General features: G+C 29.2%; 2 protein-coding genes across 3 annotated transcripts in view; one reads left to right on the top strand and one right to left on the bottom strand.

Moving 5' to 3' along the window:
• The first annotated feature begins 1,808 nt into the window (after positions 1 to 1,808).
• LOC125860913 (22.7 kDa class IV heat shock protein-like) lies at positions 1,809 to 2,762 on the top strand. Its single transcript, XM_049540963.1, has one exon. The coding sequence runs from the start codon at positions 2,008 to 2,010 to the stop codon at positions 2,557 to 2,559; it is 552 nt and encodes a 183-aa protein (XP_049396920.1). The 5' UTR covers positions 1,809 to 2,007; the 3' UTR covers positions 2,560 to 2,762.
• A 3,755-nt stretch (positions 2,763 to 6,517) lies between these two features.
• Positions 6,518 to 13,000, bottom strand: part of LOC125860917 (uncharacterized) — a 72,422-nt gene continuing 65,939 nt past the window's right edge. The window contains exon 2 of one of the 2 annotated variants that reach the window (XM_049540966.1): positions 6,518 to 7,239. In XM_049540966.1, the coding sequence (XP_049396923.1) occupies positions 6,533 to 6,991 (459 nt within the window). In that variant the 5' untranslated portion in view covers positions 6,992 to 7,239 and the 3' untranslated portion in view covers positions 6,518 to 6,532. The remainder of the gene's footprint in view (positions 7,240 to 13,000) is intronic. The other variant, XM_049540965.1, reaches the window with a different exon arrangement.

Genomic DNA, 13,000 nt, shown 5'->3' with positions numbered 1-13,000 from the left:
GATGTAGACCAAAACACTGTACAATTGACTTATGTAATCCAGCATTATAATTAATTAATCAACTAGTGTTTACTGCATGTGGTATGCTGTTTAACATATATTTCATCTGGTATACATTGTTTCTTAAGTACAGTAGGTAGAATTGACGAGCAAGTCTTTTATAAGAATCAATGTAGAAGTGATGGCTGATCATCAAGCTGCCAGAAATCATATGTTTTCTGGACTTATTCGAGATCCAATACGGTAAGAATACCTTCTATTTTCTGGACTTATTTGCTTGAGTTGGAGCTTTGGACCATTTATTTATTTTCACTTGCAATATTTACTCGATGAATGATATAAAAAAAAGAAACAAGCTTGCAACTTATTCTATTAGAAATGATGACGTACTTGTCTTTTTTCATTAAGCGAGTTATTCAGCAGAAACATACACAAAAAATATAGCAAACAATTTTTGTATCCATTGGTTGGGACTAAAAATATCTAAATAACAATCATTATTAAAATATCTGAACAATAATCATTACACAAAAAAAATTAAAAATGCATATAACTACCATGATAATCAAGCCGGAAGGTATTTTAATATTCCATTCATTATTTCCCAGAGATCATCAGACATTTCAACAATTCGATCTTTAAAAACTTTTTGAGAACGTTGATCAAATCCCCTTCAAATGATCAATTCCACTTTCATTTCAATTGGCTGAAATCAAATCTGAAAACTGACGACATGGTAGTTATTAACAAGTAGGTAGGTTCTTTATTTATAGATGCTGGGTTTTTAAAAATAATTTTCGAATACTGAATTCTTTCTTTTTCTTTTTTCTTTTGAAAGAATGGTGGTTATAAGAAAGAAATTTGTTCAATATCAAATACTAATAAGTTTCCAAATAGGTTACTTTTCTAAAAATAGGCTATTACTATCAAATAATATTAAGTTTCCAAATTTTCAATCTTTATACGGAAGAAAATGCAAAATTTGTATTTTCTTTTTTTTTTTGGCGCCAACTTATTTCTATAATTTAAACATTTTTTCTAATAAGAGAAGAATAGTTAATTTGTTTTCCTTTTTCACATTTAAACTTTTTTTTTTACTTTAACTATGCAGCAGCTTCTTTTAAGTTGAAGATTTTTATTTTAAAATATGCAGTTAAAAGCTAAATTTAAAAGAAAATAAAAATATATTTATTTATTATTTTTTAATATATTTTATGCTCATAATTTTTTAAAACACATGTTAGTTAATCATAATTTTAATAATAATAATTTAATAAACAATATAATATTTCTTGGAACAATTTGTAAGACAAGAATATGAATATATAAATTGTTGTACGTTATATAACACCACAAATGTCTATATTTTAGGTAAATTATTATTGATTATACTTTTTAGAAACTTCTTGAATTGAGTCAATTGTTACTTAAATTATCAAACGAAGTCAATTATTATATAAACTATCAAATTTGTTTTAGATTTACTGTCAATTAGAGTATCATTTTTTTTAAAATAATATTTCTTATATAGTCTATATCATCAATATTGTAGTGATTTTACGCTTTAAAAGACATTCAAAATTAAAAGAATGTCTTTTAAAAATGAATTATTTGATAAATCTTATTAGTTTTAAGTTTTTGTTTTTTTCCATTCATTGATTGGTATTTATGTTGGAGTCTAAATAAATCTAATTCACGTTAAAACCTTTGATTAAGAGTGAAAAATTGAAAATTTATTATGGAGGTTTGCTTCCTTATATTTGTCAGTTGATTACAATCCCTGGATCATTCAAGATGAGAAATGAACATTCCAGAAATGATGTCTCAGCAAACTTTCTCCAGAAACTTGTAGACTTCTAAAGAACATGTCAGCTCCTTTTCTATATAAATCCTCACTCTTTTATCATCATCCACAGAAAAGAAAATACATCTAAGAAAAATTCCTCAAAAAAAAAAAAAACAGTGTACTTGTACAACAAAAAAACGGTGAAAACAAGAGTTAGCTTTATGAGGTTTCTTGTTTTAGCAATGGCTGTAGTCTTTCTTCCATCCCAAATTCAAGCATTAATGCCATACACACGCCCCTTTTGGGACATAGCATTTCCAACAGAGGATCCTTTCAGAATTCTTGAACAAACCCCATTGACTATCCCAAAAGGGGTCGAATCAATCGCCTTAACTCGATCAGATTGGAAGGAAACAGCAACAGAGCATGTAATTACACTTGACATTCCAGGGATGAAGAAGGAAGACATCAAGATTGAGGTGGAAGAAAACAAAGTGTTGAGAGTCAGTGGAGAAAGGAAAACAGAGGAAGAGATTGAAGGGGAGAAATGGCACAGAGCTGAAAGAACTTGTGGGAAATTCTGGAGACAGTTTAGACTACCTGGAAATGCTGATTTGGAACACATCAAAGCTAATCTGGAAAATGGTGTCTTGAAGATTACTGTACCAAAATTGGCTGAAGAGAAGAAGAAACAGAGTAAGGTGATTAGTATTGCAGAGGAAAGAAAAGCTGTTGGTGGTGAGGATATTAAAGCTAATAAAGCTGAGATGTAAAATTTACACATCTCTAGTTTGGTTTGTTGATTGCCTTTTTTTTTTTTTGTGTGTGTGTATTGCCTTTTTGTGTGTGTAATGAAGTTGTTGAATGTGTAACTAAGCTTATGATTTTTGCTTCTTAGTTCTATGAATCTCCATGTGATGGAAAATTATTTTGGAATAAAGAGTAGGAACTTTTTATGTGTAATCTGCAAAACAAAGTCCCAATTTATTACAACAACATTAAGTAAATTAGCTGCGATCTTATTAAGGCTATGTATGATCATTTGTTAATATCTACTTACTTACCTTCTAACTATTGTATACCAATGAACTTTATTTGTCTTTACTTTTTGAAAATTCGTCCAATTACTAACAACAGTAATAATGCAACTACACAAATTTATATTCATAGTAACATCCTGTATGCAGTAATTATAGTGAAAGCTCTAGACAGAAAGATGTCTAACTAAGACTAGAAAGGATATGGTAGCGTGGATAAAATTGTTCTTCTGATATGGTCCAGTGAATGATATTAAGTTTTGGGTTTTGGATTTTGGGTTCGATTCAAAGGTGAGACAATTGGATATGGAAAAATCTTTTGTGGAGCATCCCTTTCTTTTTACCAAATAGGGATCTAAGGAATTTGAAAGTCTTCCTAATTGGTTAAAATACAAATTACCAATATTTGTTTGGCAGACATCCCATATGGGCCTCTCTTATAAGTCAGCTGGTGGAACAGAACCAACTATTAAGCCCAAAAGATCATCAATCATCATATCGGCATTATCTGTATAAATAACTTAGGTTTTAAGGGAAGTTTGTACATAAAGATATACACATGCAAATATATATATATTTGTCTTATACACTTATAATTATACAATACAAATATTTCCCTGTCCAGTTCTCTTTTGTCTTTCTCTCTTTCTCGTTTTATACAAACACATATTATACAAATATAATGTATAATTTATGTTTGTATAAAGCGAAAGAGAGAGCGATTTTTGATATACAAATATTTTTGTCAACGATTTATACAAACGAGAAGCTAAGAACAATTTATACGAAATTATACAAATCTGAAGAGAGCGAACGAATTATACAATGGCCTCTTTTTGTATATATGTATAGCGAAATAAACATAGTTTTCAATTGTATATGTATAGCGAATTATACATATATATTTTTGCTATGGAGCACAATTATGCAAACTTTGCTATAGCATACAAATATGATTTTTTTGTTTGCTATATGTGAAAGTTGCTCTAAATATTATTAAAAATTATTATAAATAGAGTAATAATAATTTTTTTAAAATTATAATTTTTTAAAATTTTACCTTTAATTTTTTTAATTGTAAAATATTTTCTCATTCTTCACTCTATACTTGAAAATATATTATGGAGGTGGGTCCCTTTTTATTTTTATTTTGTGTCTGTTCGAGCTTCACTTGTGTTATTGAAAATTGCTTACAATGTTCTCCCTATATTTGCCAATAATCTTTCATGCTACACTTAGCTTGATTTCGCATATTTAGTATGGGAAATAATGTGCAATATTTAAATAATATGGGGGTTCATAAGTTATTATCTATAAAATGACAAAAAAAAAAATAACAACGATCTTTTTCCACCTAAAGGACAAGGGTCAAGGCCCAATATGAAGATAATTCCTTCTATTTCCTGGACCTTTCTTGGGCTTGCATTGGAGATTTGGATTGTAGGTATTAGGTTGGGTAACTTACATAAATATAGTGATGGGTTGGCATTGGCCCAACTTCCATTAGTCCTTCTTTCATTTTTATTGGGTAACTTACACAAATCTCACTATTTTAGGATCTAATTACTTAGATTCACACTAATTTGTAATATTACATTTCTTACCATATTTTAGGTTCGAATACATGTATGTGTCTCTTTCAGATACACGTATCTTGTATTAATTAGTGTGTCTAATTAAGAGATATAATTGAAAGTGATTAATTAAGGAGTGTGCCTAATTAAGAGATATGACTGAAAGTCATTAATTAAATCGAAAATCATGTTTGCAACAACTTTAAAGGATATGACATATCAAAACTCCTACAAAAATCAAAACAATCAAAATTCTTCTTTTTTTTGGGTGATTCAGCAAAATTTAGACTTCTTAATTCAGATTCACGAAGGATTATTCAGATACACACGTATATGTTTTCAGATACATTTACAATTAATAATGCACTAATAAAAAAACTAGATACATATAATCATAAGTCAATAATGTGTCAAATACATGCATAAATCTTCAATACATGCATACATTGATTCAAATACATATACACCTAATTAGATACAATGAATGATTAAAAAAAAAATAGATACCTATAATATTAACTGAATAATGTGTGAGATACATCAATAATGTGCCAGATGCATCAATAATTTCAATCCGATCCAAAAAGTCCCTTTCTTATTGTTGATACCTAATTTTGGCCTAACAATTTTCAAAATTTGTAACTTCTAAGTTTTATTTATTCAATAGTTCAAAAAACATATTTTTTTTTTTATAATTTTATATACGTTTATCGATATCTATCCTTATTTGTCAAAATTTTAGGATTTTTTATCAGTTATTTTTAATTACACTATTTTTGTCACAGCCGGTTAACTACGTTCAATTATTTATTTATTTCGATTAAATCGTTATTTCTGTTAATTGCAATTTTTACATGTCATTAGTTACGTTCATTACATTTTTAATATTCATTCTATTCATTACTCTTATTAATATCTATTTTGGTGTTTTGTTTAACACAATCTAGAAATACAGTTAAATACAGATAATAATTATACACATAGATATTTTATTTAACCAACAGTTTTGGATCATAATCTCAAGCCCACAATTTGAACCTATTGCATAATTATTTTCCTATTTCAGTTTTGATAATGTCAAAAAATAAACGGAAAAGGGTCAAAATTGCCCCTGAACTATGCGAAATAGACCACTTATACCCTCCATTACATTTTGGGATCAAAAATACCCCGCAGTTATCCCAAGAGACCACAAATACCCTCAAGAGTTAACACCCCAATTTTTTAGTGACGTGGCAAGTCACATGGGACTAATCCCTCCACCTAAGTATTGCCAACTAAGATTCACTACAAAAGAACTTGACTTTTGTCGCCACAAAATCCCAAAATATTGCCACTAAAGGTTATGAGTGATTTTTAGTGGCGACTAAGGCTCCAACAACTATTCGCTAGTTAAACCTATTTTTTCAACAAAAAAATATGATAATTAATTTTCGATTGCGACCTAATTTTCTAAAACAAATAACTTGCAATATCCATATTAAAAAACATCCAATATTATTACGAAAAATAATCAAAATTACTTCTCGATTCAAATTTCCTACTATATATATATATATATATATATAATGCATCATTGTACATTTTATACATTTACATATGACATAAAAATAAAACATATAGTGTCTTCAAACTCCTACTTAATCAATATCATATTTGGTTTTTTAAAAACAATGAAGAAAAAAACACAAAATTAGAATTTAATGTTAAAAACTTTTAGTGACGATTTTCTGGGCTTTTGTGGCGACTGTTGTTGCCGCTAAAAATCTAGTTCTTTTGTAGTAAATCCTAGTTGGCAACGCTTAGGTGGAAGGATTAGTCCCACGTGGCTTGCCACATCAACAAAAATTTGGGGTGTTAACTCTTAAGGGTATTTGTAGTCTCTTCGGATAACAGTAGGGGAATTTTTTATCCCAAAATGTAACAAAGGGTATAAATGATCTATTTCATATAGTTCGGGGGCAATTTTGACCCTTTTCCAAAAAATAAAGGGGTGCTGAATAAATTTTAGAATTGGGGTTCTATTTTACTTTATTTTTTTTTATAGTGTTCATCGCCTTTCCGGCAAACTTTCCGGCCATTCACCACCAAACCTCACTGGTCATCCCTCTTCTCACTAATCACATCCATTCTCCTCACTGCCACCAGAGAACCACCGTCGGAAACCCCCATTTTTGGAGCTCCACCAGCTCACTGTCGGAGAACAACCAAACCACAACCCTCCACGCTGGAGCACCACCTCCAAATCGCCACCAAAAACCGACCCCAAAACCACCGGAAAGAACCACCAAACAGCCAACATAAACAACTCCTAAACCTAACCCATTTCCGACCAACCCCAACTCAAACCACCACCCAAACAACCTCCAAACCAGACCCATAACGCAACCACCAAAAACGCTTCGTTTTTCTCCTTTTTCGGGTGAAAAAGTCACCGGAAACAACCACCAAGAAACCTTCAAACCGCCACCAGCTCCAACCCTTCTCCCTCGAATCGAGCTGGAGCTCGCTAGAAAACCACGAACGGAGGAACAACCATCGCTGCCACTCCGATGCAGCCACGAACCACCAAACGACCCCTCTTTATTTTCCATTTTTCAGACTATACAGCCATCATTGGCAAGCTCCAAATCGGAAGCAAAATAAAACAACAGCCGTTCCCATTCCCTTTTCCCCCTTTACGTTTTATTTTATTTTATAGGTGTTTTGGCTCCAACTTCGGTGAACAAAGACCATGAGCTCAGACAAGCTCCGGCGAATCAAATCTGACCCACCACCACTCTCATAACGACATAATTCCGATAGCTTCCGGATCTCATAAAAATTTATACTCTGGTAACACCTATTTTAGCACTGTTGGTTCATATTTTTCACATAATTGTTATTGTTTTTATGTGGATTGCTTGCTTCTAGTAGATTTATTTCTTTGTTTTTATCTTGTTATTATTAATTATATATCCTTATATGTGTTTTATAGATTATGTTTTGTTTACATATCTTTATGGTTGTATGTTTTATTTTAAGTATTATTAGTTCTATGAAGCTATTAAATTAGCACCATTTGATTGTCTCTATTTTATGAATAGAACTGTTGGGAATTATTTTCATTATCTTTATTTACATTATTAAGTTACAAATTCCAAGATCGGTAACTTTTTATCCTCATTATTCCTTTGTCTTTTTGTTGTTGATTTTTTTTCACTGTTAGTTAATTTGGCTTAGATTTCATTATTTTGTTTAGTTTTAGCTGCTGTTAGTACTTTTTATTGTTTGTGAATCATATTAATTATTAGCTTATAGTTTTATTTATTTATTATGATATGAAGTGATATATACATAGTGTTTATATTATTTTATTAATTAATGTGTGTAGTGTTGCATATTGTTGGTTGTCTTTTGCTAAGGTTTCTAGATTCTAAGTTAGCCAATTGATGAAGTTACATGTGATTCTGTTAATACTTTATTGGTTGTTGATTTTTGTATGAAATGAAATTTTGGTAGAAGCAAGCTCTTGGGTCGTTAATTGTATTTTAAAATTGGCCAATGAAAAAAAAAATTTGTCGGTTTTTGAGGCCTCCTCATTTTAAAAGACGAAAATTTTAGTTTAAGTTTAAGTTTATATCCATTATTTGTTGAAATTGGCCCATGAAAAAATTTCTCTGTCGATTTTGGAGGTCTCCCCATTTTAAAAGACAGAAATTTTAGTTTAAGTTTATATTCATTATTTGTTGAAATTGGCCAATGAAGAAATTATCGTCGATTTTCAAGGCATTCCATGTTAATATGACGGATTTTTATTTTGAAGTTATTATTTAATTCATTTATTTTTATTCATATTTATTTAGTACTAACACTTTTGCTAAGTGTCTTCACAGGTACCCGGAGTTGCTTCCCATTGAAGCTATTCGAACAATCCAACAATATTTTTATTCATTGTTGGGTATATATTGATATTAGGCAAATTTTAGGCTGTGTCTTATATCATTGTGTTCTATTTTATTACTTGTGTATTTTGCGTGTTTATTATACTTGTATATTTGTTTTATTTTCCTCCTAAATTTGAAAAAAATGAATTCAATCGGGATCCATATTTGTGGATTTCGAAGGATGCCTAACACCTTCCCTTTGGAATAACTTGAACTCCTTACCTAGAATCTAATAGTTTCGTAGATTTTTTAATTGGTTTCCTAGTTTTTCCTAAAATTAGGTGGCGACTCTTTTAAAATTCATTTATTCTTTAAAATTCTTTCAAAATTGATTGTTTTTTGAGTCATTGCGATATTTCGTCCTATTTAAATAGAGTAGGGATGTAAATACTTATCTTCTTCCTCGTTAAAGTTTATTACAATTACTGCATAAGCTCTAGTCTTTCAATTTGCAACAGAGTGCATACTATCTTTCTATTTTGTTCGTAGTAGTTGTTGCATTTTTTAATTTCCAAATTTAAGCGGATGAAAATATCAAGAATTACAATGGTAATTTTCATGTTGTTTCTTCGAGCAACAATAAATAAATATTCTTCTCATCTGGAGAATCGCTAGCATGAAAGAAAACTATTTATTTTTTAAATCAATGGAGTTTTATCTTAACATTTAAAATCTATAAGACAAAACAAATTGAAATCTATCATGAATACATGACTTTGAAAATATTAAATAAACACAAATCTCAAATTGTTATGTTGTTTCAGATTTCAATTTTGAAAGTTTAATGTGGAATTCGTGGTGGAACGAAGAAAGAAAGAAAGAAAATGATGATGGAGATGGAGGTTTATGAGAGAGAGTGAGAATTGATTAACATGATAGCTTAAATTGGGAATGATTTGATTGTGCATATAATTAATTTTAAGGAATATGACTATCTGATATGGTATCTTTAATAATATACGATATAAAATATAAAAAATAGTAATAAATGTAATTGTTAAAAGTAAAGGTAAATAAAGTCAATATATATGGTAGGTATGTATATCTAATAAAGTAGTTTATTTGTTTAATTACAAATATATACCTAACCTCTTTCTTTTAATATGTTTCGCTATTTGTCTCCAATTTTCTGTTAAGGTTGTGTTCGATCAATTTTCTCATGTTAAAGAGATCAAAACCTTGATTTCTTATAAGATACTCCAGCAGCTCAATGTGTGGTGGGCAAAAAACATAAATCTCATTAGTTTAGGTTCTAATTACTAAGATTCTCGATAGTTTTAAATATTACTTCATCTATCATATTTCGTGCTTAGGATACATGAGTTTGAATCTACGAAATACATGTATCTGTCGAATTTTAAAATCGAAATACATATTTTATTTGTTTAAATTAATTAGTTGTAACTTATTTCCTTAATTAGAGGAGTAATTGAGATACAAGTATCTACCATATTTCGTGCTTAGGATACATGAGTCTGAATCCGTGAGATATAAGTATTTGTCGAATTTTAAAATTGAGATATATATTTTATTTGTTTAAATTAATTAGTTGCAACTAATTTCCTTAATTAGAGGAGTAATTGAGATACATGTATCTTTACTCGCGAGATACATATATCTATCGATTTTAAAAGTCAAGATACACCATTTATTACTTTGAATTAAAGGGATGTAACTTATTTGCTTAATTAAAGGATTATAAATTGATGAATAATTAACAACTCAAATGGGTTCACAGAATCCTAGCGAATCAACTCTAACAAGCTTTCCTAAAATAACAAAATCATAAACCATATTAATTCTATAATTGTAAACTTCAACTTCTTCATCAATTCCTTCATTTGTATCTTAAAGTTTTGTCTTGAATGTTGACAGATAAAGACCCTGCAATGAAAACAAACTTAATTTATAAAAATTTATAAAATAAAACTTTACAGCAATATAAATTATATTTCAAATACATGAACATGATGTAAATAAGATACATGAGAATAATGAAAAAAAGGTAGATAATTTGTTGGAGTTGAGGTATGTTATAGATGGTGGTGTTGAGGTCCACTTTATTGCATTGAGGGGTCAGTAGATTAGAGCTTACCTCTGTATTGTGATATTCAATGGAGAGAATATATGCAATGCGGCACACCTTTTTTTATGGCACAAGAAGCTCACAAAACAATCTGATTTCACCATTCGAAGTTAAATTTTAATGAGAAAATAAGGAGTTTAAATTTTAATGAAAAAATAATTTGAATTTCGAATGTACCATTAATTAAGTAATTTAAAATTTAAGATAATTATTGAATATCATATTTTAAGGGATTTATGTATCTAATAAAATCTTTGAAAATATATGGTATAAATAATAAAAGTGATATTACGTATAATTTTTTTAAATTAAAAATAAAGTAAGTATATACGGTAGTGAAGTATGTCTTATTAAGTACCTTTTCCTTAAAATTTTCCTAAGGTGGGTTCCACCATTTGATGATTTTCCTACTAAGTACTATGTCCTCTCCAAATATAAAATATAGAACGCGTATAACGTAATATTCACGGTATGATATAACAATAATAACGGCCCACCACACAATAATCAGCTAGAACAAAAAGAGTAGTAAGGACATGTACTAAAGGATTTTACTGCAGAACAACTTTCTAAATAAGGAGGGAAAAATCATAATCCGAAGAGGAACAATTAATATCGCTATACTATCTATTCTAATCTATATGATACTTTTTTTTTTAACTATTTTGAAAAGAATAATATATTTTTATATGTAGTAACAATTCAACTTTAAAATGTCTATTTTACTATTAATGATATGATTTATAGTCATATAAATATTTATGACTTATTTTAGACTATGAATTTAAAAAAATTGATTATTTTCTGTCAAGTAAAACAACATCACACATAAATTGAGAGAGAGAGAGTCACACTTTATGGGCCCTAGTAAAGTTTATCCAAAAATCACTACGAGCTTAAAATAAAATACTCCATCTATTCTTATTTGTTTGTCGTCCTTACGAAAAATAGATGTTCCTTAATACTTGTCATTTCACAAAATCAATACATAAATAACATTATTCTTTCTATTTTACTCTTGAAAGTATTAATTTGACCAATATAGTAAAATTAAATAATTAATACATGTTCATTGGTCAATTTATTAATCAAAATAAATTAATATATATTCATTTATTGAAATCTTGACTTTAAGAAAACACTAAATAAGGGTAGAATAATAAACTTAATTTCTTAAGAGACATGAAATCTAAAATGATGACATATAAATAAGAACGGAGAAAGTAACTTTTAATTTATCTCTATAATTTTTCCTCCAAACTATAATGTAATGCACATTTTTCTGTTTTTTCTCACACACTATATCTATATATATGGCTCCATAATTAGTTTGCTACAGTAAGAGATATTTTTTGTCAAATGACACGGAGAGGATCGGAGGAGATATGTAAATGTCCACCATGTAAATTGCATCGGGGCTTCGCTGACGTTTCTTCGTTAGTTCGGGGAAACATAGTTATGAAAAGTGGTGGAGCTACCTCAAGTTGACACTCATTCGCTTCGTTGGAAAATTATATATTTTTCAGTTCAATTAAAATTTTAGTTTTACTTGTATATATTATATACTTTGGCTTCTCTTACATGTATTTCTTTTTGATATTTTGATATTTTTTAGTAAAATTTCCAACTCTGCCATTACTTACGAATCTACCAGCCAGTTTCATGGATTTTCGTTTTTCACAGGAAAACCGAAGAGGGATAGCCTAAAAAAATAAATAAAAATGGATGTTGCCCAATAATAACAAAAATTGGGTAACAAAAAAGAGATTGAACGGCTTCCAAAATTCTTTTAATTAATTTCTCAAAGCAAAAAATCAATTTGTAATGCCTTCTAAAACGAAATTAGAGAGGAAGATTCAGAGGAAAATTCCTAGCAGTAGTAGTTGAAATTCACTTAAAGTAAAGCAATTATTTTTCGTATAAATAGAACGATAACACTCAGTTTAATCAGTAAAAAAGAAAATTACAGTACTAAAAGTAGTGTATTTTAAAGTTTTTCCTAAAGCAAATTAAAAAGCCCTATATGGATCTGGGAGAACATTCTGCTAATAATTCAGTTCTTGTCTCATCTTCATTTCGCAAACTAAGGAAGTCCGTTGCTCCTCTCTTTTACTTGGTTTTATACTACTCTAAATTTCGCAAATCTAAACTTTCGAAATGCAAGAACGATCACGAGAATTATTCATTTCTTTCGAAATAATTTTTCCTTTTAAGAAAAATTAGTGAAACTATTGAATTCCAAAATTTGAGAAAGTTTTTCAACCCATCTTTGTAAATTTCACGTAAAAATGTTATTTTCTCTTCTTTGTAAAAGATATAACCAAACACAATTTTTACTTGATAAATTTCAACTAAGAGTGTGTTTGGTATGAAATGTTTTCCAATTTTCTCATGTTTGGTTGGGTTAAATGTTTTGGAAAATATTTTTCAAATCAACTCATTTTCCTCAAATTTAAGGAAAATGACTTCCCTTCAAAACTTAGGGAAAACATTTTCCAAAACTCTCTTCCAACTTCCAATTAAAAAAAAAATTGTTGAAAAAATCAATTTATTTGATCCCTACCCTCAAACCAGCCCCACCCCCCACCCAC

This window comes from Solanum stenotomum, chromosome 3 (assembly GCF_019186545.1).
Source record: "Solanum stenotomum isolate F172 chromosome 3, ASM1918654v1, whole genome shotgun sequence".
In the NCBI taxonomy this organism is placed as follows: Eukaryota; Viridiplantae; Streptophyta; class Magnoliopsida; order Solanales; family Solanaceae; genus Solanum; species Solanum stenotomum.
The sequence above is the reverse complement of the archived record's forward strand: the minus strand, read 5'-3'. Positions and strand labels throughout refer to the sequence as shown.